Source organism: Haliotis rufescens, unplaced genomic scaffold (assembly GCF_023055435.1).
Source record: "Haliotis rufescens isolate VD_foot unplaced genomic scaffold, xgHalRufe1.0.p SCAF_22, whole genome shotgun sequence".
Taxonomy (NCBI): Eukaryota; Metazoa; Mollusca; class Gastropoda; order Lepetellida; family Haliotidae; genus Haliotis; species Haliotis rufescens.
This window is the reverse complement of record NW_025963913.1, coordinates 7433535-7461271: the sequence shown is the minus strand read 5'-3', so window position 1 is coordinate 7461271 and position 27737 is coordinate 7433535. Positions and strand designations below refer to the sequence as shown.

General features: G+C 38.7%; 1 protein-coding gene across 7 annotated transcripts; it reads left to right on the top strand.

The window, feature by feature from the left end:
- Window positions 1–27385, top strand: LOC124117095 (DNA-binding protein P3A2-like). Of its 7 annotated transcripts, none has more exons than XM_046478818.2 (9): window positions 1–288; window positions 2130–2336; window positions 4083–4197; window positions 4987–5122; window positions 19590–19739; window positions 20166–20324; window positions 23597–23872; window positions 25070–25274; window positions 25390–27385. In XM_046478818.2, the coding sequence occupies exons 2-9, from the start codon at window positions 2147–2149 to the stop codon at window positions 25563–25565; spliced, it is 1407 nt and encodes a 468-aa protein (XP_046334774.1). In that variant the 5' UTR covers window positions 1–288; window positions 2130–2146; the 3' UTR covers window positions 25566–27385. The 7 variants fall into 7 exon arrangements, with proteins under 7 accessions (XP_046334774.1, XP_046334772.1, XP_046334778.1 ...); XM_046478816.2 differs by having other exon boundaries at window positions 2–292; XM_046478822.2 differs by lacking the exon at window positions 1–288 and adding an exon at window positions 309–330.
- Window positions 27386–27737: the final 352 nt, after the last annotated feature.

Here is a 27737-nt window from a genome sequence, read left to right as displayed (position 1 = left end):
CAGATCTACAACTGGCTGAAGGAAGTCACCATTCACAGGTACATAGACAGTGTATCAGTCCACCGTTTCAACAACCCAGATCTACACATTTGTCACCCACTAAAAGACAAGTATTCAGTGCACTCGAAACTGATATGTTCACGTTCACATGTTCAGGTTTCTTGTACGGCTAATGTGCCTATTAATCAGGGACTCTTCTTCATAAGCGGACGAATAATTCATCAGCCTCCGCACACATCAACAGTGCGGAAGGATACATCAATATTGGCTCGATCAAGGAGGATATTGGTGGGTATGTAGGAGAGATTCAGCTGGTTCTTCCATTTCATGGTACATTTCTTGATCTTGGAGCAAAAACATAATGATCTATTAAGGAAAGTGGCTTATCACAGTGTTTTAGTGTGTACATCCAGAAAATTTACTTCGATAGGGCTGCGCAGACGCAGAGGGCAGTTTCTGAAAACAAGATGTCTGCCAGAAGATTGCAGAGATTTGTCGTCAACTCCTAGCTGTGTTTTGCGTTTGGAACTTTGCCTACCTCGATGAGTGGCGATGAAATGAAATTTCTAACGGAAGTTCTGTAAATAAATTCCATTGGACCCATTAAAATGTATTGAATAAATAATATCCGAACGAGTATACCGTCCTCCGACAAGTGCACGATATGTGTAACTCATGACTGGAAAGAATGTCTAATACCCTCCGCGCAGGCTCAAGCGCAGTCGCAAAGCTCGGCAATATTTCGACTCCCGCTTGCGCACAGAGATGTGCGCTGCTGGACGGCCGAATGCAGACGACACGTTTGATGCCTATAAACGTACCCCCATATTCAAAAAATAATCTCCCATTTCGAAACCCCCAAACCCGTGTTCCTTCAGGCTTCATGTCGGCCATTATCATAATGTAGATCAAAGGCCCTGGCAACCATAATGGTCAAAAATACTTCACTTGTTTCTGATCGGCTTCTACTGACGTTGTAATACAAGTTAAATGTTAATTTTTACCACAAAAATATGTCCACAACTCCTCAGCAATACTAAGTTTGCCGGTCCGTACCACTCTTATGAAAAACCCAACTTGTTGAAAAACTCAAATGTTTGCACAAATTGCAGTGAAGAAAGTCATAGTAACCTGCATCATTCCACGACCATTCCTGTTGTTAGTAGTATTTGTTATTTTATGTGTGACTGCTTACAACTGACAATTGTTTTGGTTTATCAATATATTTTATGCATGGAAGGAGGGGGGAAGAGGCAGAGATACTTTCAGTTCAGTTAATTAATATTGTAAGTTCAATCTATCTTACTTGACGCCAGCCCCAGATAGAGATGCTAAAGTTGCAGACTATACGTATAGTCATTTCACAGAAATCAGGCGTATAATACATCTGGTAAATTGACACAAACTGAATATCAGATAGTGAGGGATACCCTATATGTCTTAGTATTGTCTGTAACAAATTTAAATGTAGGCCTACAAGTAAGAATGTGTTAAAAGAAATATAACAAATTACAGTGCTTACTGTCATGACAATTATGACATGACAACAGTCTGCACAAGGAGTTATCTACACCTGCTCAGAGGCCGATATTCGATTCAAAATCCACAGCACATCAGTAAAAACATATAGGAATTGTATATTTACCAATTCATGTTAATGAACTATGATAACCAATATTGCTAATGTTATGTTTTGTTTAAGGTGACTTTCGCTGAAAAATGTTAATAAAGCAGATGTTATAATGCTAAGCTGTACTTGATACTATGTTAAATAATCTTCAGAAATTAAGAAAACTTCCAATTTGGATTGAAGGATTTGGATTTTTCCCCAGTTTTCTCTCCTGGTACCAAGAGCACTTTATTTGAAATCCAAGTTAAGTCCCTGGGTGTCATTGTACAAAACATTAGCACCCTGGTCTACAACTTTTAGTCCTAGCTCAAAATGTGTGTCGAGTAAAATTTCTTTCAGATGGCCTCGTTAACTCCAATGATTTACCATAGACTGGAATAATGCAATTCTCACTACTCAAGGTTTTCAATAACAATTGTTCAAAATACTCCCATGGATGCTATGATAAATGGCTGGACCTTTGTTTGATAGTTTTTACATGCTTCCCATTGTGTTACAGTAACCGTATCTGACAGTATGAATCACGCCGGCATGTCATCTACAGTGCATGGTACTATAGCAGGAAATGTGACCATGACTTCTCAGATCAATGCTATGATGGAAGATGACTTGAGTGAGCCTAGCTCCCCTGAGAGTGGTTTTGATACATCCGACTTCCTCCAAGGGACAGTGACTGATGATGTGACTGCCCAGCTTGCAGCTGCTGGTAAGAAAGAGTGTGCGGTATTACCGGTACACGGTATATTGTGGTGCAAATCTTCAGCAATACGTATTGCGGTACTTTTTTCAGTGTAGCAATGCAGTCAAGTCTCGTTAATCCGACACTCGTTAATCTGACACTCGGCTTTATCCGACACAAATGATGGGAACCGATTGATTCAGTGCTATTTAGTCCCGTTAATCCGACATTCTCGCACTCCGACACACCTAATTTGCAACGAATTACCGAAATCACTCATTAATCAGTCTCGTTAATCCGACACAGTGGTCAGCGTACTCCTTGGTCATCTACCCGCGAGTACACAACCCCGTGTTTTGACACGCACTGGCTGCAGAGATTAACTTTAACAATTAACAGGAAAAGCTATTCAAACCTGTATGTACAAAGCTATACAAATGTAGTTTACAGATTGAAGCCAGATAAATGTGCATGAAGCCAGTTTAAAATATGAACAGGTATATAAAACATGGTCGACTGGTATGTAAACAAGAAAGCATGGATGACTTCATTAATATCAAAGCCTGGCTACTGATCTTGGATCGGCAAATGCGATTGGAGCGACGCCACGTGGTATTGCTGTTGGACAACGCCCCATCCCATGCTACTGTCGACACAACTAATGTGAAATGTCACTTTTTGTCACCAAACACCACATCGCACATTCAGCCACTAGATGCCGGGATTATAAAGAATTTCAAGCTTTATTATAAGAAACAGCAAATGAAATTACACCTCGACAATGTTGATGCTGAAGAACCACAAGCCCTAGACGTCAAGCGAACAGGGGACTTTGAGAAATGTGCCTTCAAAATGTGAGAAACAGAAAACACTGACAGACTATTTTAAGTAGATGAAGCAAGTTGTTAAGACAGTAGCACTTGCATTTACATGAGGAAACGTGTGTGGTTGATGTGATATATTCAGTGAGTAATGTCCGATTTTCGATCACAAATCACTTAATTTCGTTAATCCGACATACTCGAGACTTGACTTGACTGTATATTGGGGAAAATATAAATAAGTATATTTATGTGTTCCTAATCAATATGGAGATGGAAAATAGTATCTTTCTGATACAACTTGCCTCTGACGATCTTTCTATCAATAAGCGTGTACACATCGCGACTGTCAAGCTCCTCTTGTTTTGTTTTTATTTTTTAATCTCTTTATCATACATTTATTCACTGAAAAAGGAAAAATAGTGAGGGACACTGACCCTCATGAAAATGTAAATTGGCAATATATTGCAATACAGGTTAAAGTGAGGCAGTATATTTCAATACAAAATCCAGGTCAATACACAGCCCTACTGGTAAGTGTACATCATCATCATCATGACAATTCATATACAAATGGGAAGTAGGTGTAACAATCTGTGAACTTACTGTAACATAACTCTTGCAGTGAATAGTAGGTACCCATATGGTTTGTAGTAAATACTAACTGAGGATGGTCCTATACATGCTAGTATGCATTATAATCATAATAATTAGGATTAATGACTTGAATCTCTGTAGATCATGTAACTATAGACATGATAGATAATTATTGACAGATTAAACATAAACATGATTAGCAGAATGTATGGTTACTACATCAGCTGTGTACATCACTCCGTCATTGGCAGTTGTATTTGGTTGAGCAAATTAAAGAAGTGCTTGACAGATATAATTATGTCACTACTCCGTGGATCAGTACAGCTCTAATCATCTGCTACTGTTACTGTTGCAGGGCCTGTTGGGATTGCTGCTGCTGCTGCAATAGCCACTGGCAAGAAGAAGGGGCATCCACATCAGTTTGAAACAAACCCCTCCAGGCGCAAGCGTCAACAGACAAGGCTGCTCAGGTGAGCTGGGAGAGAAATTTACATTAGCCTTCTAGCCTGGCAGCTTGTGGAACGTTAGTCTTTGTAGGGAGTGTCTATATGTGTTATCACTTCAGGCTGGGACATGTTTTAGGTTATGTTTGAGCGTTGGTAAGCATGAATTAAGAATGCTGGTCATTTCGATAAGATCTTCAAGGCACAAATGGATTGAAAGGCGAAGTCACATGGTATTTGGTCAGAAGTTGTCATACCTCAAGCCTGCAATTTTCTGAAATTAGTGACAATTATTAAACAGTCAGTAGAGAATTTACTAGAGAATCTTGCTTTAAAATTAACTGTTTTCTTGCATATTCATCATATAGCTATAAACATTATAGTAAAATGCTCGGGAGTTTGTAGTGTGTACATCATAGAGTGAACATTTAATTTGAAGATATTTTAGTGAAACCTGGCCACACTTCTGACGTTAAAGATTTTCATAATTTTCAGTGTCCTGTGTTAAACACATTTTTACTTGATCACTGCCCAGGGTTCAAAATTAACACAAACCTAGGCTGAGACAAGTAAAGAATTCAGGAAGAACTAGTGACATTTCTGTGCGGACAACCACTTTTAGCATTACATAGACGACAAGTCCATAGCAGATCTTTTTTTAGGACAAGAGAACATGGTGAAAAAATAAACTAATTTCTGACCCTGATGCCTAGATAAGCATGCTGCATACCCATGTATTACCCGGTATAATTTGTTATGATAAAGTTTACTCTATTAGCTTTATATGTGAGTGCTGATGTTCTGTTTATTCTGCAGGAAACTGAAGAGCACCATAGAAGAATACACAACCCGTGTTGGGCAGCAGGCCGTTGTCTTGTGTTGTACACCAGGCAAACCAAGTCAGACAGGATCGTCTTTCAAAGTGTTTGGCTCTCAGCCCTTGGAGAGTGTGGTATGACTTTGTTTTTGTCAGTCCAGGATTTGAGAGTTCCTAGTTGTCCACAATTTTTTTGTTAAGATGGTACTGAAATGAGTTAATATTGATATCATACCTTTATAAGGGCCTGTAAGATTCATTGAAATATATGTGTATATGGGTGTGGCTTTATGAGGTCATCTATTGATACAAAAGTAATACACAAGATGCAAGGAAGAGATACTAGCATGGTCTGAAAATGAAGTTAGGAAAGCTATTTTCGGACAATTCTATGGCATGTACTGCATGAGTTCTCAAGTCACTATTAGAAGTATGTTTATGTGGCTTTCCATTCATTCCAGTTCATGAACAAAGAGTGTTCGAAATAACTGCCCATGGCTGGTAACTTTTCTGTCGGGCTGAATGAATTTTCCTCCACCTGCCTGACTGTCTGGCAGATAATGTTAGGACTACTTATGTATTCAGAATTATTATGACTCCTTGTAGATTCTGAAGTAGGTGTTTGAAATATAGTAATTGAATCTTAACATGATTTATCTCTTCTTTTTATCCCCCCGACATATAATCAGTATGTCTGTCCGTCCGTCCGTCCGTCTGTCTGTAATCATTGTTTGTCCGGAGCATATTTCCTAAACTGTGCAACCTAGCTTCCCAAAACTTGGTACACTTACCAATCAGGCTCAGTAGTAGTACCTTTTGCTATTTAGAGAATTTTTTATTTTTGTCGTTTCCATGGAAATATGATGAACTTAGGAAATTTGAGGGTAGTGCTCTTGTCCGGAGCATATTTCCTAAACCATACAACCTAGCTTCCCCAAACTTGGTACACTTAACAATCAGGCTCAGTAGAAGTGCCTTTTGCTATGTAGAGATTTTTAGAATTTTTTATTTTTGTCGTATCCATGGAAATATGATGAACTTAGGAAATTTGAGGGTACTGCTCTTGCCCAGAGCATATTTTCTAAACCGTACAACCTAGCTTCGCAAAACTTGGTACACTTAACAATCAGGCTCAGTAGAAGTGCCTTTTGCTATTTAGAGATTTTTAGAATTTTATATTTTTGTCGTTTCCATGGAAATATGATGAACTTAGGAAATTTGAGGGTAGTGCTCTTGTCCGGACCATATCTCCCGAACCATACAACTTAGCTTCTCAAAGGTTTTTACACCTATCAAGCAGGTTATGTAGTGGTGCCTTTGCTATTAACAGATTTTTTCTTTTTTTTTCTTTTTTCAATTTAAATTGAAAATTGATGTACTTAGGGTAATGTCCTCGTCTGGAGCATATCTTCTAAACCATGCGACAGAGATTCACCAAACTTTATGCACATATCAATCATGTTCACTAGTAGTGCAGTTTATTATTTATAGATTTTAATAACATTTTTTTCTAAGGTATACTATTTATCGATATCATATACTATATATGATGTGAGCTACATAACCTAGTACATTCTCTTTATGCCTTTGTGTCATGAGGCTACAACAGAGCTATTCATATGCGAATCTGCGAAGTTGTTGTTATTACAATTTCATGAGATCATCAGAAAGTGAGCTACATGAACCAATATTTAATAACCTTCATTATATTTCTGTTTTTGGCATCAAGGAAAAAGATTACCTTAACAATCTAAATGCTCAAATGGTATACACAGTTTACCGACATGCCAAGTCGGGGGGGATATGTCATCTTCGGATGACTCTTGTTTTTTATCTTTCAATATTTATAATGTCTGAAGGTAACTTTGAAGATTGGCAGGCAACACTTATGAGACACCTGCCCGACTGTCTTGTTGGGTTTTAAAAATTATTTAAAAAACTGTGAACAAATACATCTCAGTCGGGTTAATTTGACAAGTGTGGGATTTTCATGTGTTGTGTATATTTGTTAAAAATTTAACGAAATTAAAATTTGTGAAGTTACGTTAGTAGTGGCCTCAACATATTCTTTTGTTTGCAATATATCATATATTTTAACCTTGTTTTGACCATGCCCTTAAAAGGCATATTTTTAAACTTATCCTTTCTCACACTATGCGTCTCTCTTTCTTCTTCTATCCTAAGTGGAAAACGTGCTAATACAAAGGTTTCCAGCTTCTAAAGAAACAATTCGCCTGTACACACCTCACATCACCATGGTTACCTCCCAACAATCTGGTTCATGCACACTCTGTATGCATGTTGACCTTTGTGAAGTCATTAGCTTGAGGTCCAGCTCCTTTTGTGGACGGTGAAGAAGCCAGTAAGGGCAACACAGAAGGAAGTCAACTGCATGTACCGTTTCCTTTTCCGAGTGTAAAAGTGGCGAATCTCCCAGGAAGGGAGACTCCACCTCACGGTGACTCTGCCCATATCCATGACATATCCGCCCCAAGCCGTCCCGATGGATCCATCACCTGTCGGCGGAAGATGGGCCTCTTTGCAGAAAACTGGATCATTTTGGACAATCCCTTTGTTCTTCGTCTTCTACGGGACGGTATGAACTACCTCTCATTCTGACACCGCACACAACGTACGTGCCGTCGTCTTGTCAGTATCCGGTCAATCAACTTCCCATTCTCATTGACGCTGTAGAAAAGTTACTCACAAAGAGCGACAAAGATGCCTGGGTACAGCTCTGACCACTTCAGGCTTCTATTCCCCAATTTTTCTGGTTCTAAAGAAAGACAGCCGCACACTACGCCTCATTATCAACGTGGAAATATTCAACAACTTGTACCTAAAGTACTGTTGGAAATGCTAGAAAACTTCTGGCTTCATTTAATAAATACGAGTCATGGAACTATAAAAAGACCATATATCAAAATACTGCAAATTGCCCTAATCTAGCCTGTCCTAACTGACACTGTGATTACGCTTAAAATGTACTTTTACAGGTAAAATGATGATCAACTTTTCAAATATTCGTGTGATGTCATGCATGTATGAAATGGCCTATAACCTGAGGTACTTACTTAACGTCTGTCCCGAGGTGATGACCTCACACTGTCCTGTGCATTCTCACAGGTGCAAATGTCACCAAGTTGGGGGGCGGTCTCAAAATATTGCTGTTATTGTACTTAATTGACATGTGCATTGATGGGGTAGCAATTTAGGATATGTACTGCATTATATTTGCTTGGGAACATGATGGAATAGTTAAGAGCTCTGAAACAGGATGACTCGTCACGATATGGCTGAAATATTGCCGATGTGACGTTAAATATTAACTCACTCACTCACTCACTGAAACAGGATGAGTATTGGAAGGTTGCGGTTTTGGAATCCAGAAGTATTTGTTGTTCTCCATATGATTTCTTGAGGTAGCATTTATCTATTTATGATGACGTACATATGAATCTGTACTTTTGAATGTTGTGTTATGTCTTGCCAAGATGGGCACAACAGGGTTGAGGGTTGTGCCGCCAGCACATATGTCCTGTTTTTATTCAGCTGAAATTTTTCCATGAGTTGAACTTTCGCTTTATATGGTCTGAAGTCGACAATGTCATATATTCCTGTATGGTCGCCTTCAGACTACTCATGGTTTGGGCGACAGTATTTGATTCCCGGACGTTATATTAACTGGCTGTTATCCATGACAATGACACTGACATTGTTTAAAATGGGCAATAGCTGAAGTTCGAACCAGTCTATGAACACATCACCTCCTATAATTTCCTTATGAAAATCACCAGTTTTCTTTTTTGCCTCACAAACTAAGACACATCTATCAGTAAGCCCCATATCATGGGTTGCAGCATGCAAAGCAATGACAAGTTTACCTTTACCTGATGGTCTGTGGGGGCTTTTTGTCCATCTGCCGATAGCCACATGTAGTCAGTGGAATGATTCATCAAGGTAAATCTGGACACCCTGACTGTGATAGTTATGAATGGTTCGGAGATAATGTGACCTCATAGACAGGATGGAATATTTTCCCCTGAAAAGTGCTTGGTCATCACCACGCGCAGTGTATCGAAATCCCATCTATTGGAGAACATTAGTTTGTGCAGTTAACATCAGTTGTATCTTTAATTCCTCCCTAATTCTACTACAAGTAGGGTTACCTTCTGCTCATAAAGCTTGTACACTATAAGCTTAATCACCCTGAATCAAGCTGTCTAATATCCTTTTACATCCAGTTTTGTTTTTGAGACCACCGCTATACCTGTTTTGTTTTATTTATGATACTGTAGACTTGATGGTATGAATTGAAAACCCAATAGCTTGGGCAGTTCAGTAATTCACCCTATCTAAATTAATAAATGGTTTCTCTCTATCTCTCTAAAGTGTAAAGAACTTGTATACATTTCCCAGTACAGACTCCATATCGTGTACCATGGTTATTGCTATGCAAGTGTAATGTAACATGCTTCATGGGAGCAATGTTAACAAAGCAGACACATCGTCATTTTGTCATTTTAGAAGATGCAAATCTAGAATTTTCTCAAAATGATTTTTGTGTGTGGATTAGATGTTTTATGAAGACTACATTATTATCATTATAACGAAGTCACGTGCACATATTTCTATAGTCCGTTTCAGATTGCCACCATTGGACTTAGAATAAATGTAAACTTCCTGTTTTCGTTACTTCCAACCACAGGTAGTGCGATCGTTAGTTACTCAATATTTTAATAACAACAGTCTGTGAAAAATGATATCCTTTTTTGACAGTCAAAAAGAAGTTTTCTAGCATTTCCGACAGTACTTTAGAAGTACCTCCTCACTTCCGGATGACTTCGATCTCACTGTTACGCACAATTCTTCATCCCAGTGATTTTATGATCAGCTTATATCCACAGGTCGCATATTTACATGTCCCCTTCCTTCGGGAGCACCAACATTTCCTTCGGTTCCTTTTTCCCGTCCGCCATTATCAATGGAAAGTGCTCCCGTTTGGAATTTCTTCGTCTCCATGGTTATTTACCTGCGTCACCAAGTCCATCGCCAGATTCATATATAGACAATTGTTTTCTGGCCAAGGAAGATCCAGAAATGTTGCGCCTGCATCTCTACTTCACACAGAATCTTCTTCATAAGCTTGGATGGCTCATCAACACCAAGAAACCCGAACCAATCCCTGTCCAACGTCTCTAATTTATTGGGACACGCGTATGCAAGATGTTCGTGCCCCAGGATCAATGGATGAAGATACATGCCTTGTTCCATAGGCACTCAGACAATCACTTCCTCTGGGCCATGGCAAAGACTCCTTGGTCTCCTGACACCAGCACAAGCTCTCACCAGGAGAGGTCAACTTCACATTAGACCGATTCAACGATCTCTGAAGCCATTTCTCTTGAATGACGACTGTCAGGTTCAGGCTGCCCTGCCAAACCATCTGCGACCATGTGTTCAATGGTGTCTCCTCCCCTTAAATGTTTGTGAAGGAGTCTCCTTGCAGCACTTGTCCCGACCATACGTCTCTTCTCCGAAGCCTCGACTGGGGGGTGAGAGCGCATTGTCAGGTACTACAGGTTGCAACGAAAAGTTGGTTTCACATCAACAACCTAGAGTTCAAAGTAGTGATTCTGGTGGTGTGACTTTGGGCGACACTTCTTTGCGCGTCCAATTTGATGATCCAGTCGGACAACCTGCCTCTGGTGTGGTACATAAAGAAGACAAGATGGGCTCAATGAAGTTGATGTCACTACTTTCTCTGACATTCGACTTCTTTCAACTGATTGACTCACTCAACATTCAGGTTCTGGCGATACACATCCCTGGCGTCTCCAACGCCATAGCTGTCCCTGACCCGACCCGACCCGACCCGACCCGACAAACCAATCTCCCACGTCATGGCATCTACACCAATAATTTTCAAGTGGATTTGCCAACTATTTGAGTCATCTCTTCGCAACCTTGTTCAACACTCAGCTATCCCGGTTCGTATCTCCCATTCTCGACCCTGAGTCTTCGGATCACGATGCGTTAGCAATATCGTGGGAAGGCCTTCCCCTAACCGGTGTTCTACCTTACACTGATTTTGGTCGCTCATCCAACTTACAGACGGAAGGTTTTACAGTCTACCTCTCAGGAACGATCTTCTGCAACCTAACTCCCAGCTGCTTTACCAGTTGCTCAGCACCCTTCATCTGTGCGTTTGGCACATTTTCAGAAATCCCTTGTTATATAGCCAATAGTATGTCCGTCTGTCCGTCCGTCGGTCCGTCTGTCTGTCTGTCTGTACTCATTGTTTGTCCGGAGCATATGTCCTAAACCGTACAACCTAGCTTCACAAAACTTGGTACACTTACCAATCAGGCTCAGTAGAAGTGCCTTTTGCTATTTAGAGATTTTAGAATTTTTTATTTTTGTCGTTTCCATGGAAATATGATGAACTTAGGAAATTTGAGGGTCTCCCGAACCATACAACTTAGCTTCTCAAAGGTTTTTACACCTATCAAGCAGGTTATGTAGTGGTGCCTTTGCTATTAACAGATTCTTTTTTTTTCTTCTTTTTTTTCAATTTAAATTGAAAATTGATGAACTTAGGGTAATGTCCTCGTCTGGAGCATATCTTCTAAACCATGCGACAGAGATTCACCAAACTTTATGCACATATCAATCATGTTCACTAGTAGTGCAGTTTGTTATTTATAGATTTTAATCTTTTTAATTTGTAGCCCCTGACATATAATACTAAGGTGTACTATTTATCGATATCATATACTATATATGATGTGAGCTACATAGCCTAGTACATTCTCTTTATGCCTTTGTGTCATGAGGCTACTACAGAGCTATTCATGTGCGAATCTGCGAAGTTATTGTTATTACAATTTCATGAGATCATCAGAAAGTGAGCTACATGAACCAATATTTAATAACCTTCATTATATTTCTGTTTTTGGCATCAAGGAAAAAGATTACCTTAACAATCTAAATACATTTGAAGGTACACACAGTTTATCGACATGCCAAGTCGGGGGGGGATATGTCATCTTCGGATGACTCTTGTTGTCAAAGGGTCTTCTAGACGGGTAGCCAAATCGTTCTCGGAAGCTCCTCGTTTGTCAACCAAGTCCTATAAGAAATGGAAGGCTTGTGAGGCCTATTGTCACGCGCGTGGTATTTCGTCACCCATTACTGCTTCTCCACAACAGATTGCTGAATATCTTCATCTCCATCCAGGCATCCTGTAAGCTTAAAGGTTCTAGTTTAGCTACATACTTGGCTGCGATAAACTCCATTGTCACGACTTCTACTGGTGCAAAGATCTCCCTGGTGGCCTTATTACAATCCTCGATTCAGTCATACAAATTGGTGGACCAGTTCTCTTGGTTTTGTCCTCCGATCTGCGATTTGACTGTCATACTAAACCATCTCACTTTGGCTGATTTCGAACCATTGGCCGGGAAAGATATTTAGGACATTTCATTTAAAATGTTTTCCTTTCTATGATCTTGCGACGGCTGCTCGAGTCAGGGAGATTCATGCCTTAGAATTTGTTTTGATCATACTTTGCATGGGAAAGTTTTCCTGGAATTGAAATGGGATTTTATTGCCATAAATCAACTTTCCGGTCCATGTGATTGGTTATCTACTATTCAAGCTTTAATGTCAATTTTGAATCCTGAAGATACCGAAGTCGTATCGTGTCCTGTCACGCTCTTTGGATTTATCTTGATGCGGCAAACCCTCTTCATCATTCCAGGAAGAGGCTCTCTACAGCACTGGTAACAGAAGTATCCCGTACCATGATTTGATTTTGGTATTCACTCGTTCATACTTCAAGCTTACACTTTTACTTGCCCTTCTGCTCCGGTTGCTTCGAACCCTCATGAAACTCTTGCAGTCGCCTCTACTATGGCTTAGCACAGTAATTGTGCCTTGGCTGCAATTATGGAAGGATGTTTTTGGAAATCAGATACATTTCACATCTCATTATCTCCGAGATACACCAATGTGGACCCCTGATTCTTGCATAACAGATCTCCTGGACACACCTGCGCAGATAGAAGTTGATGTAAACCTGATTGTTCCGTATCTTACGCCATGTTTTTCTCCTTAAATTAACCTTTTTCAATGTGTTTTTTACTTTTTCAGGTTTTTCCCTGACTGAGTATCAGTCTGTAGAGACCTCGTTATTCATCATATGGTGTGGCCAGTTTACTGGTGTGTCGATCCTTTATTCCACTCACCTCTGCCTTGTGTATCTATATTGTTTGGTACTGGATCGACGATCCTCTTGTGGGTATAGTAGATCGTTTCCTCTTCTCGTAGAACCAACTGATTCGAGGGTTCGTCAATGTGTTAAGAGAGATGCCAAGCAGATTACGCCTTATTGGCCATGGGAGATTTTGACGAATTGATTGGCTGGATTTAATTACAAATCACTTGTAAGTCGTACTTGTTTTGTTTTGCTTTACGATTATGCTACCCTCCGTTGAACATGATTTATATATAAGTATCCGACTTTTATTTTTTTTCTCTCAGGGTCACAACTCTTTGTGAAGTGTTTCATCCTTATTCACGAGCTTTGTCTTTTGACACTAGATAAGCTATACTTAATATAGTTTTGTATCCTTATGTAGTTTCAGCTTCATCGTGTTATCCTCTGGTTGTAGCCTCTACTGTGTAGGCTAGGGCGATGCGCCCACCTTCGAACCGTTGGATAAATGCATAGTGTGAGATGGGATAAGTTTGAAAATGTGTAAGTTCCACAATAAATTGTATATTTATATACTTATCCTATCTTACATGTTATATGCCCATCTGTCCATGCCCACATCACAATTGTCTTAGTCTATAAAGCTTTAGAAAGAGAATGTGTTGGTTGGGGAAATCACATGGCTAGCGTGTATACATTCATACAGTGTGCGTGACTCAGATCGGGAGGTGACCATGGTGATGCGAGGGTGTTCAGGCAATTGGTTGGGGATATAGCGATCAGCCAGTCGGTCCGTCCGTCCGTCCGTCTGTCTGTCTGTCCATAATCATTCCCTTTTCCGGGGTAGAACTCGAAAACCATTCAGTGTATTTGATCAAAACTTGGCAAAGCTATCAGTCACATACTGAAGTGGTGCCTTTTGCTATTTAGGAATTTTAATGGCAACAAGTTGGACTTAGTTTCTATAGGGTAGAGTTAGTTTCCGGAGCATATCTCAAAACCCATTCAATACTTTCTAACAAATCTTTGCATGTCTATCAGACTCACACTGAACTGGTGCCTTTTGCTATTTAAGAATTTTAGAAATTTTCCGGAGTTCGTTTCCGGAGCATAACCAGGGTTTGACAAATGTCTTATCTACACACTAGCCCACTGGTACAGTAAGAAATAAAAACTACTGTCCCAGATATTAAGTTACAAGTCGAACAGAAATTCAGAAATTTAAGAGAGCAAACACTTGTCAATATAGTTAGTCATTTTATTTATATATGATATCAACCATAAAACAAATTTTAACACTTGTCTTCATGTGTTGACACAACTCAGTAAATCTCTGCTCCACAAACTAGAAAGTCAACCAAGTGAACTGGCAATAAAATGCATTCAGCATGAGGACATGTGCCTTCTTCTCCTCCACAAATATAGCAGCACAATCAGAGGTGTCACTTGTAACAGTGTAACTGATAACAAAACTCAAAATAAGTCCTTGCCACTGTTCCACAAAATAGAAAGTCAATCAGATGAACAAGAAATAAATGCATCCATCATGAGGGCATGTGCTCTCTCTTCCTGCACAGACAGATCATCAAAATCAGAGTCGCTGTAGTAATCAGATTCAGGATTACTGTCATTATTGTCACCAGCTTCCGCAGAGGGCCTTTCCTCCATCACATGCAATTGAGGTAAGGGCATTGGTAATACCATCTGCATTGGCTTTGCCAATATAATGGACATGGATCTTACAGCAAAATGTACTAGACAGATTTCTGCCTCGGTGTGAGAAGTATCGATACTACCATCATTGATGACTGAACAAAATTTGGCTTGTTCAAAGTTACTTTTACTGTCATGCATTACTGTGAACTTGTTACATCGCTTGTCATTCCGATAATTCTTTCCTACATCAATGCCTTGAGCCTCATTTAGTGTGCACAGTCCAGCAAAGTCCGAGTATGGTCTTCCATACTTTGCAAGGTAGTGTGCTATTCTAAATAGCACTGACATTCTGGCAAATACTTGTGAGTTTAACAACTGAAGTGCTTTTTCTGCTTGTGAAGTGCCAGGTTTCTGTTTGCTAGCAGCATTCTTTAGAAACCATGTGATTTTGACTTGTCATGCCCTCTGATTGTATCTAGTTTAAAATTGTTGCAACCTGTAATAAAAGCTCCTGCTTTCTCGTACTTCCGACACACACTGCAATAAATCTTACTGACTTTGTTTGTTTCATGCACTTCTAACCATGGAAATTTGAGCTCCCATGACTGTTGGAATGTCCTTCCCCTCTTTCTTGCACTTTGTGTTGGTTCACAGGGCTTTTCAATTTGCCGCAGTGGCTTTAAAAAATTCCACGAAGCAGTTCTGGCCTTGACGGCCATTACAGAATACCGGTATTAATTTGGTTGGTCACATTAATCCCTTCCTGTTTGCTACTATGGAATTTATTGGTCTCGGTAAAGGGGCATTCACACGGTACAACTAGTTGTATCCAATTTGTTGCATGCAACACATTGCATCGTGTGAACGGGCAAGTTGGTCCAACTTTTGACGTATGCAACTTGTTGGACGTGAGTTGTACGAAATAGGTCATGCTCTATTTTCATGCGACAAGTTGTATGAATGCAGCCAATCAAAACGCGTATGAAAATCACGTGACATTTACATTTGTAAACAAAAATGGCGACTCCGATTCACGTCGGTAACTTCTGCTTTTCGGTATCCTAAGTGTCACCACTCAATAAAGGACCTATGAAAAGTAGGTACGTAGAATACCACTGTACCAAATTATATATTTTGAAATTTGCATCCGTCTAATTCTCAAGGTTAAACTATCCATAGTGTTATTTGAAACGACAGACTATGTGACTGAACACTGTAGTGTAGACCAAGATGAGATAAGGTCCATAATATATGTTTCTCAAACTTAAAATACATTATACACACAAATACACTTTACAGTTATAGATTCTGTGGGAAATTATCTATTATATGATGACATTAACAACTATTTAGGCAAAGCATATGTATCACTAACCATGCTAACGACATCTGAAAATAGTGTACAGCAAAAATATTGCCATTTTCGCATTTTACCAATTCACTGTTCTAAATGTGATTATTTTTTTCAAATAAGGTATAGCTACATGAGAAGTTCCATTACAAAACCATTGGGTGTCTGCTCTTTGTCAAAACACCAATCATCATTCCGAAAAGACTCCAATAACCCTATATTCGTTTTCGAAACATAAGAACTCTTGACTGAACCGCCATGTTGATAGCTTTGCAAAAACAGGGTTCTTTTTGCGTTAAATGAGATGCCTATCACATCACATGTATTTCACACTCAGCTACGATACATACATCCCTGAATACATCATACCAATAAGAATCAATTGACATTTTGTCTAAGTCACTAATACAAACGGTCCAAATGAAATCAACCGAAATATTCAAGTGTGAAACTAAACCCTCTGCTCTGAAACCAACCAGTGGGCCTTCTCATTTACAAAAATGTAAACAAAACTAACTTCTAGTTTTACTTAACATTTTCTACTATTCTGAGAGATTTAGGCGTCAATTTGTTGCTTACATTACTTCGGATTATTACAAATATGCAATCCTTGCAAGAATTGAGGAATAAATAATTAGTCTAGATACTTATTTGGAAAAGTCAACTGAAATCGTTCCATGTGACGCCATGATATTGACACAAAATCACACACACTGACGACGGTATTGGCCTGCCTTTCCACGTAGTATCAAGGCGAGAATTGAAACATAAAAACAAGCAGAACTTGTTGATTTCAGATTGATTCTGATTGCTAAACATACATGACTCATTTATGTATGTAGATCTATGTGATCCCAGCACTACGGTAAAACCTACTCCAAACATTCCGCGTACTGCTATCAGTGAACTCGCTGTGTTATGACGGGAGGTTACCGGTAGTGATGTCATATTAGTATACATCAACATCAGCATCGTTGTACATATTTGTTATTTCCTTTGAGGTGCGGTCGAACTAGTACACAACGCATTCAGTTCATGAAGTATTTTACTGTTTCAATCTTCAATTATACCGGGTATTTTGAATATCTCTTCAATATCTTTTCACCCAGTAAAATAATGCACTGCTGCAAAATGGGTACATGTATGTAGTACTGTTACTAATATAATCTAAAATGCCATATAATTTATGAAACTCATAATAATCAGCTGTTTTTTTAGCACAGAAATTGACATTCATCGTGTTGTTCTTCCTATAATATGCTTTGTGAATGTACCACACTGCAGCATATACATATTTCCTTTGGAGAATTGTGAAATATTCATTGTGGCAAATTTATATAGATAGGTTAAATAAAACATACCCTTCATTTCTTAAATGAAAGTAAATGTATACCTGAAGGAAATTCGTCACGTTATATTTTTATTAATGTATACTCATGTGTGGACAACTATTTGTTTTACATTTAGATTTTATCGTTTAATTGGCGGAACATTGACAGCTAAAGATTGCATCAGGTGCGCGTTTCAAAATAGGGGCTGACCATTTGAGGTTCCAAGGTGGGTTCGGGTCATGGTCTGTTGGGGTTTGGGTGTGCATTGGTGTGTGGGGTTGTGGAGCTGTGATAAAGCCCAACATTGTGTTCTTCTAATCTCAATTTTCTATACTATGAACGAATATTAGTGGTAATATACTGTTACTTTTTTGTGGTACCGATTTAAACGTTTCTTATAAATTGGGATATAAGCTAAAAGTACTGAGTTTTGGGACAAGTTTTGCAATGACTTAGGTTAAGAATTGCGGAGTAATGCCCCTTTTTGTCTTTGTACATGTGGACATCGCCCTCGTGTTTTGACGTCAAAGCGGATAATTTGTTTTCGCCACATGAAACAAGTACGCTTTCGTATCGAATGTGTCACGTTATACATAATCATACAATTCTTATATGTCTGTCATGATGTTGTTCGGATATAAGACAGTATTTTGTTCGCTCACAGTTTACATAAAGCTGTCAAAAAAAACATTTCGTCACACTGTACTTTATCTATGTACGATTAAATGTGGCTACATATTTTAGAAGCTTTTCCGTTAGCTAAACAGAAACTTGAACAAAATTTAACACTTTTTAATTTTAATTTTCCATTATGGGGTTAAAAATTCAATAATATACAAGTCTGTTAAATTGCAAAGTCAGAGGATGGTCCAGTACCGCCCAACCGCAATTCTCGCACAGCGTTGATTTTTCAAAGCTATGCGTCTGAACATTAACTCAGCAAAAGGGATTCCAGCGATAATGTAGTGAATCACAAGCTTTTTGTCAGAGATCTGCGAGACCCGAGTTGTATGCAACTCGCCGCCGTGTGAATGCCGAGTTGTAAACAACTTCAGTTTGTGCAACTAATTGCATACAAGTTGTATACAACTAGTTGTACCGTGTGAATGCCCCTTAAGGGAGGTAACTAAGATTGGTAGTTGGCAGAGGGAAGTTGATGTACAGCTTTTGTTGACTGAATAAAAGATAGTGTGTTTCAACCTGACTTAACTCTAAAAACGTTAAATACTTTCTTACAAAACTTTGCATGTCTACCAGGCACATACTGATCTGGTGCCTTTTGATATTAAGCACTTTTAGAAATTTTTATTTTTTACATTTCCATGGCAACAAGTTTGATTTAAAGTTCAATATAGGTTGGGTTCACTTATGGAGTATAACAAATAAACTGTTAAATATTTCCTTGCCAAACATTGCATGTCTATATATAAAGCACATACTGAACTGGTGCCATTTGATATTTAGGAGTTTTAGAAATGTTTATTTTAGAATTTCCATTGCAGCTATTTTGACATGGGCTAAGAGAAATGTTGGGTCAGTTACCTGGTTTGGGACCATAACGTGTTAAAATGGGCGGGGGATATAGATGACTATATGCTTGTTTAATTATTGTTTATTGTAATTTGTTTGCTTTAAAAAAAACCACAGAAACACTTGTTTTACTTTCCATTTCATATGGATTCGACCATTGTGGATCTTTTGTGGGTAAACAATAAACAATGTATGCTTCTTCAAGAACATTCAACTCTTGACTCATTACATACAGAATTGCACATTTACTTGTGGTTCCTTTACAGACAGCTGCCGGTAGGGGGAGAGATATGTCATCTTTCTGATGACTCTTGTTTTAGAAGCTTGAAACCTTTGTATTAGCACATTTTCCACTTAGGATTGACGAAGAAAGAGAGATTATACAATTTATTGTTAAATTTACAAATTTGGCCCTAAGGAAGCTGAACTATGTTTCTCCTTCTGGTGTCATCATAGCTTGTTCAAATCAATAGAAATTTGAGGTGTTAATAGTATTATCTAAGTGTGTTGTTGTAGATCCGGAACTGTCGGGGGATGGTGATCCAGGAGCTGGAGACCTCCCTGCAGGACCAGGCTCCTCAGTCACAGTGTGACAACTCCCACCTCCACGAGCTGCCTCTGCTCGTCATCGATGGCATCCCGACACAGGTCGACAAGATGACACAAGTGAGTTACCATAGTTACACTAACTTCTGCTGCTACTTTAGTGTACTCTGTCTGGTATGGTATTTTGATCTTGTGACTTCGAATTGGGCCTCTGCAGTGCCTTTTGTCTTTACTTGTACTTAAACTGCATTATGTTCTAGAGATGGGTCCCCTGTAAAATGAGAGAGATGCTATAGAAACTTAATTTTGACCTTAATTGTAATCAAAGTAGTATTTGACATATAACCATGTTACCTGGGATGAAGTACGAAGTAAACACAAAATTATGTTTTGTATTTACCCATTAGCATATGTTGAACAATCTCACTTTGAAGGAATTTGTTAATCAGTTCTGGACAAACAGATTCTTCACTAATATATTTTAAAAAAATGATCATCTCTGCTTATTAAATGGAGTGTTTTTAGCACCTTTTCTTGTTGTAACAGGCACAGTTGCGCAACTTCATCCCTGAGATGTTGAAGTACTCAACTGGCCGCAGTAAGCCTGGCTGGGGAAAGCCGGAGTGTAGGCCTGTATGGTGGCCTAGTGACCTCCCCTGGGCGAACGTTAGGAGTGATGCACGTAGTGATGAAGAAAAGAAAAGGGTACTGTCACATTACGTTTATTAGGAGGAATCACAAGATTGTCGTATTCCTTTTCATTAGGACATTTATGTTACATAGGTTTCAAGAAAGTTGGCTTGAAGGGCAAATGTGCTCTTTCAACACCACAGGCCGGTACACCGGCCAAGCCGTAGTCACATCAAAATAGTATATAATTTCATGAACCTATCTGTCATATCATTCATTTATTAAATCTATCACAATGTCTGAAATATGTATTCCATTTCAAATTATCACTTTTTATCAATAGATTAAAAATTATTCACTAGATCTATTTCCCGTGATGTTATTGAAAATAAAATTCTCGACACACCCTTCGACAGCGGGTCCACATAGGACATGTCAAAGAGCAAAATAAAAACTTTTTAAACAAATCTTTAAATTTATTATACAAAGTAATAAATAAAATCAACAAAAATATATCTTAAAGTTGTCAAACTTACATCAAAGTTATTATTTTCAACTTTTTGTGCGATCGCTTGTAATGTAAGTCAAATGTCATCTTGGCTTTTGTTGCCTCGATTTCTTGGCTTGGATACGATGTTTAATGCCAAAATACATGCCTGAAAAATCTTTGTCACAGCTCCTAACCTAGCACGATACATCCACAAAGCTCCATATTTTTAATATAGATCACGATTTTCTGCTTGAATCTCGTAATCCACACATCCTGTCAACTGTTTACTTAGGCAAATCTTAGCACGATATATTTCATCGCATGATCGAATACAGGACTCGTCGTGGTGTGTCACGGCTACTTGCAAGTATACACGTGTTAAGTTTTTTATGATAGTTTCTGGAATGTTTTTGAAGTGGAATTACCCCTACCTCCATTCGAAATTGATTAGAAAAGAACCTATTTGTTCAGACGAAGTCCCTTGACCCAACCTCGGTCGTATGCATACTGATTATGCAAAAAGGAAGTGATGTAAACCACATAATCAACACAGCCTTACTGCGGTAAGATTCGCAAACTCGGTAAAGAAAATCAGCAACGATCAATCCTAATTTATGTGTCATAAAAGTTGAACAAAGAACAACAAACATTTTGCGTATCACATAATTACAAGTAATACGTTACCACTGTTATACCGAGGCTGTTGTCTCCCACAGAGATCTCAATTACCTCATGCAGAACGTGCCTAGCCACCTACCCTCGATATAACAGTGGTAATGTATTACTTAATGTAATTTGTAGAATTTTCCTATTCGGAATATTCTATAAGTAATACATTACCACTGGGCTGCTGCCCACCCGTCCGTCCCCCAAGCACTTGCTCTCGCTAGAGACAAGAGTGAAGGATGTTACATGACAGCATAGGTGGCTAGGCACGTGCTGCATGAGGTAATTGAGATCTCTGTGGAAGATGTCGCTATAAGGGCAGTTGTGGGAGACAACAGCCTCGGTATAACAGTAGTAACATATTACTTATAGAATATTCCGAATAGGAAAATTCTACAATTTAATAAGTTTGCAAGCGTGCCGCATGACGATCCATTATAAATTAACTGCTGCAATAATATAGCGCACCATCCTGCATGGTCACCTGATCTCGCGAGTCACTGTTACCATGTTCTGAAGTATATACCCTTGATGTGCCTGGCTATTTTTAGTTTGACACGAGGTTGTGATGTTTTCGACCAGTCACCAAGCTAAGAGAATTACAAATGTATCCGAGCGGCTTGATATGCGGCACATGATTGGCTGAAGCAAACCTATGGACTATAGCGAACATTAATACATGCAAAACCGAAAATCGATCCCGGTTTGGGTATATGTCGTAAGAAGGGAGAGAATAATGAAACTGGTTTGATTTAGCAGAAGTGTTAATCAACATGCTGTCTTGTTTGGCAATAAATACCTTTACGCAAAGACGTACGGCTTTGATTTCAATAACAGTGGCCATTTGATATGAAATTAATAATGGTCCAGTCACTGCGTCCACGAGACCCACACATGTTACGCAGGTGTGTTCAGACTCATATTTGTACGTCCAAGACGCAAAAACCCGCTCTTCAGCCAACACTGTGTACATGCAGCAGTTTACATTTCATTTCATCTTCTAAAAGTAGGAAATATACCATATGACTCAATTACTTGTATTATTTCTTGTGTAAACCACATTCAGACACACGACAGAATGTTTTTCAAATTCTTATGTAAACAATGTACAAAGCAACATAAGATTGATTATCAGGGTTAAATGTATTTTGAGGCCTATATTTAAGAACTAAATGATGAGTAGGTGTTGTGTATCCTACCATAAAACACTGCAGGGAGAATATTTATGTTGAGGTCACATCCAGTAGTTTTGCTTTGCCTGAAATGAATGCAGATGATATCGCACAACAGAATTCAAAATAGTAATGTGTTTTTTAAGAATTTTGAGTTTTATTTGACTTCAAAGTGAAAGTTGAAGTGGAGGGATGTTGCTGTGCAAGGGGGGTTTGACTTATCTTCTGAAAACAAAGGCTTAGATGATATTTTGCAAGTCTGATGCATAACATTACAAAGTACAGTGGGCTTCAGGTTTAGTTTGGTATATTTAGATAAAGAGTTAAACTTTCTTCCAGAATATTGGGGGCAGTCGGGTAGCCTAGTGGGTAAAGCGTTCGCACGCCACGCCCAAGACCCGGGTTCGATTCCCGACATGGGTACAATGTGTGAAGCCCATTTCTGGTGTCCCTAGCCGTGATATTGCTGGAATATTGCTAAAAGCGGCGTAAAACCATACTCACTCACTCACTCCAGAATATTGAGAAAATAATATTTAGATATCTGTTACTGATTTGAAGATTTGTGTGGATCATCATGAATATTATACTTTCAGATACCATCATCTGCACTCACATTTAGCCATTGTTGATGAAGAACATCGCATATCACAGAAACTGCTTTTCCCAATGTGTTACTTGACATGATTGTTTGTTAAAATATTAATATGTTCTATGAAATTTCAAGAACATAACATGGGGATAATACTGTTCTCTACAGGTTTTCACACAGACAATAACAACATCTTCTAGCTTGATGGCAGCATTTGACTACATGTAATATTCAACTCACTTTGAATTATCAGGAGCTGTTGTATTAGTAATAGTAATAATAAGAATATATATTTAGGCTTCTTCCACCCGAGGTGTTTTTGCCATTGAAAATGAGCATGTTTCAGTATTTACATATTTTGCCAAAACGCTTCTACTATATCATCTTTGTTACTATTATCTGTTACTAACTTTCCTGTCATATATAGGTTTCCTGGACTGAAGCTCTCCGTACAATTGTGAAAAATTGTTACAAACACCATGGTCGTGAAGACTTGCTTCATGTGTTCAATGATGATGGCACGTCCCAGGCACAGGCCCAGAACCACACTGCCTCACACTACCAGGGGACTATGGTACAGACTATCAACAACCCAGATGGAACTGTATCTATCATCCACATCGACACTGGACCCACAGGCAACTCAGTTGTCACTCTGCCTGATGGAACTCAAGCCACAGTTGTACATGCAGTTACTGCACAGGTGAGTTGTGTTGCACAAGTATGCACAAAAGAATAACAACATGCATCATGTCAAACTATGCCCTGCAGACATGTTTTGTTATTGTTATGGAAAAACAAAGTTTGTGACGTGGCTGCTGCTGTCTATGAATGTAATACAAACTCTTTGTTACTCGCTCGTGAAGAGACCACACGTTTAATAAACATACAGCTGTATTACACATTGTGTAATACCAAAGTGCGTGCTTATGTACTGAGGGAACAAGTTTCACAAACAAATATTGAAAACTCCCAACATCCCTGGGATTATTCAACTACATTGTATGTATAGATGATAGATGACCGAGATGAGCTTATGCGCACCTGATAACTCCACCAGTCCTGTTGCTTAGCTGACGTCACACGGCATAGTTTTGCTGTTGGATTTTGCAGCAAAATTCCACAAATTACATCAAGGGGTATTGTAACATGATTGTAAACTTCGTGGTGCAGGGCCCCCTTCCACAAGGCGATTGCGTCACAACGACAGTCGTAAGTCTTTGTTATAGTATGGGAGTTATGATAACCCTAGCGCTACTGTAGCTTTGTGGAATTGACCCTGAATTCTAAAGGTAGGCTGTTGTATGGTATTAGATAATACGGGGCAAATTTTGAAGTATTATTCTGTTAAAACTCATTTCGATTATGCTGTGGATCATGTAGATGTCTGCCTATTCACATATGACTGTGAGATTTATGAAACAAAGTTAGAAATGGCAAGGAATAAATAAAATACTATACTCGCTCCCATGTAATACCAATTTTATGAAACTCATGAATAATTCTATTATTGGACTCACTTTCGCCCGTCAGTTACCAGAACTATTCAATCGTTTTATAAAAATAATATTACACGGGAGCTTGTTTAGTATTCTATATTAACTTGTTGAATCAGTGTTCACTGTGGTTGATGCATGTAATTGTGTCACATCGATGCTCATGATATCAATCACTCGATTATTTATAAACTGTCATCATATAGTCAGAATATTGCTGAGTCTGGCATTAAACAACAAACAAAGATTGTACCTCCATCAAGTGGATTGTTACTCCTGCCATGAATAATTAACTGGCTCAGACTTATAGGATAACATGATTAAGTTTAGTAGCTCATGGTAAAACCTGTCTGTGTTTGTGCCTAATTAAATGTGTGTATGATACAGATGTTGATGTTTTGCAGCAACTGCATGACAACCACCAGCAGGAAGCAACTCAAGCAGTGCAAACCCTAGCAGAAGTTGCGGCCAATCACCAGGAGGTTGGTCAACTAGTCACCCCTGTCAGCGTGGAGATGGCAGATAACACAGCCACTGTCACTACACTTACTGGCGCCTCAATCAACTCAAGTGGACAGATTATATTCACAGGAGATGGTTCTCTAGGAGGTAATTAGAAAGTCTTGTCCCATATTATGTACATTCTTTATGTACCTAATGTGTTTATAGCTTTTCATCCTCACTTTTCACAAATGAAATTATGGTGTTGATTTCTGTTGTGCAGGCATTGTGACCATACCAGCATCCGTGTATCATACAGTAGCCTCCAGCATGGGTACTATAGGAGATAACCCCAATGTGCAGATTGCCATGGCTCCCCTGACCCAGCTAAAGACAGAGGTGCCCGACGCAACACAGGCTGTGGAAGTGACATCAATCGACCAGGGACAAACCTCATGACATCAATTTGTGTGATGTAGTCACATTTGCACCCCACTGATAGGACACATCTCTTTGCTAGCTTGTTCTACCCATGAAACTCCACTTCACGCACATGCACATGAATGATAGCACTATACATTGTGATACAAGACTCAAGAAACAGTAGACAATATTTGACTTTGCCTATTGCATTTTTTTGAAGCGGTCAACCTGTCTGTACATATGCTACTAATTTGATGTCCATTACTTATAAGCCAATTCTATTAAAACTGGCAAGTTATATAAGATCATGTATGGAAATGTTCCACTGACATATTTTCTTCATTGTATCTAATTCCTGTGTCCAATTACATCTCTGTATCACTGCCGTGATTTATGAGAATAAACATCATGCATGCACTAAAATATATAGATACTTTCCTTCAGTTGCATCATACAGCAGACTTGACCATGCTCTTCCAAAGCTTTGGTTTTGAATAATTTACCACTGTATCTTGTCATGTGACATATTGAACACTTGCAGCCCTTACTTAACAAAACCCCAGAAATCCTAGTCTTCATAGTTCTACAGAAGATGAAGCTGTACATAGTTTGCTGCAACTGTCTTCTAGTCCCCTGCTATTAGTGCTCTGTAGCTGTGATGTACGCTCATGTGAAAATGTGATACATTCACAATCCTCAGGCATATTTCATAAAAGTAGTCAATGAGAATTGACTCGTGGTAAAATATTCTCTTTGAATGTAAAATTGGACAAATTATGTTCTGTAAAAACATTATCTTTTGTAATATTGTTTCCTCATGGAGCTGAATGATTACTACTACTCACCAGTACATACACAAACAGTATTTGATTATTACCTCAAATATTCATTGATAATACCAGTTTTAGATACCTGCAGTGATTCCTGGGAACCTTGCCACAAAGTCGTCTAAAGGGCTTTGACAATCATAACTCAATGTTAAAAAATAGGAGTTGTGATAGATCAGTTTGTGATTGGAGCCTAGGATTTACTTGCACAAACTGGTCACATAAAGGCTTGGGCTACTTTAAGTCCATGATTGTGTATAGGAGTATAGTTAAACCGCCTTGATCACTCAAGTCTTTGCAAAATTGTAGACATATCAATCCAGTGATGGAGTGGGGCATTCTTTTTGGGTCTTCATTTTCTATTTTTTTGCTTTTTCATTGAATCCAGTGGACACAAGCTGATGGTTGTTGGGTAGGTAGGAAAGTAGATTTTATGACAAAAGTTGCAAGTCTTTTTGCCACACCTCTTTTAACATTTAACATGTTTAATTTCACTTGTTTTACCAATGGTTTAGGTGTATTGTCAGTATCTTGATGTGATGTAAGCCATTTGCTTATAAAAATATGTTGGTATAATATATGAATAATAATTTCGGAGAATACATCCATCAGCAGTGTTTCTTCTTTGATATGTAGTTTTAGCCAGGAAGCATGTAGTGATGTCTCAGGCTGTAGGTTAGAAAACTGGAATTATTGACAATTTCCGAAATGAAATATAAATGAATTGAGCAAATGTTTATATATAGTAGTATATCTTAAATGCATGTGTTTTTGTTTGTATTGTTCTTATGTTCATCATTTGTGCCAAAGGCGTGGTAGATGTTTGTATATATTTGTACAATACTAGCAGTGTAAATACCATTGTTATTATCAATGACAAAATTAATTTATTGTGCTGAATCTCAGTTACATGTATTGTCTAAAACCTAAGCACTTATTGTCACCTCTGTATTTGTTTCATCCAGATGTCTTTATCCTATGTTTGGAATAAGTCTTTATTCTAAATAAACTGTTTTACTATTACTGTTACCATCGTCTTCTGTTTGTATGAGGATCTCCAACATGTTTTATTAGCTGACCAAACACCTTATCTATGATCATGCCAATTATAGCTTGATGGAAGGAATGACATGAAACAGTTTGTGTGGGAGTGAACCAGTCATTTAAATGGATGCAGTTCAGTTTGGAAAGAGGCAGAAGTTGTGGATCATGGGTTCGAATCCCTGACTTGTCCCCAATATGGATCCTGGATGCTGTTGTACAAAGCGATCTTGGCGTGGAGGTGATCATAACTCCCGTACCTTCACAGACTTACGACAGTAGGGCTAAGGTTGTTTTGTGCAACGGCCTGGTTTGTTTGCACCATATAGTTGCATGTGGG

What these genes read in the sequence shown, in the direction of transcription:
- LOC124117095 (XM_046478818.2), top strand. Translation starts at nt 2,147, where the DNA reads ATGAATCACGCCGGCATGTCATCTACAGTGCATGGTACTATAGCAGGA. An exon ending in CTCAGCCCTTGGAGAGTGTG is followed by an intron (nt 5,123 to 19,589) that starts GTATGACTTTGT and finishes GTGTTGTTGTAG; the next exon opens with ATCCGGAACTGTCGGGGGAT. An exon ending in GTGATGAAGAAAAGAAAAGG is followed by an intron (nt 20,325 to 23,596) that starts GTACTGTCACAT and finishes TGTCATATATAG; the next exon opens with GTTTCCTGGACTGAAGCTCT.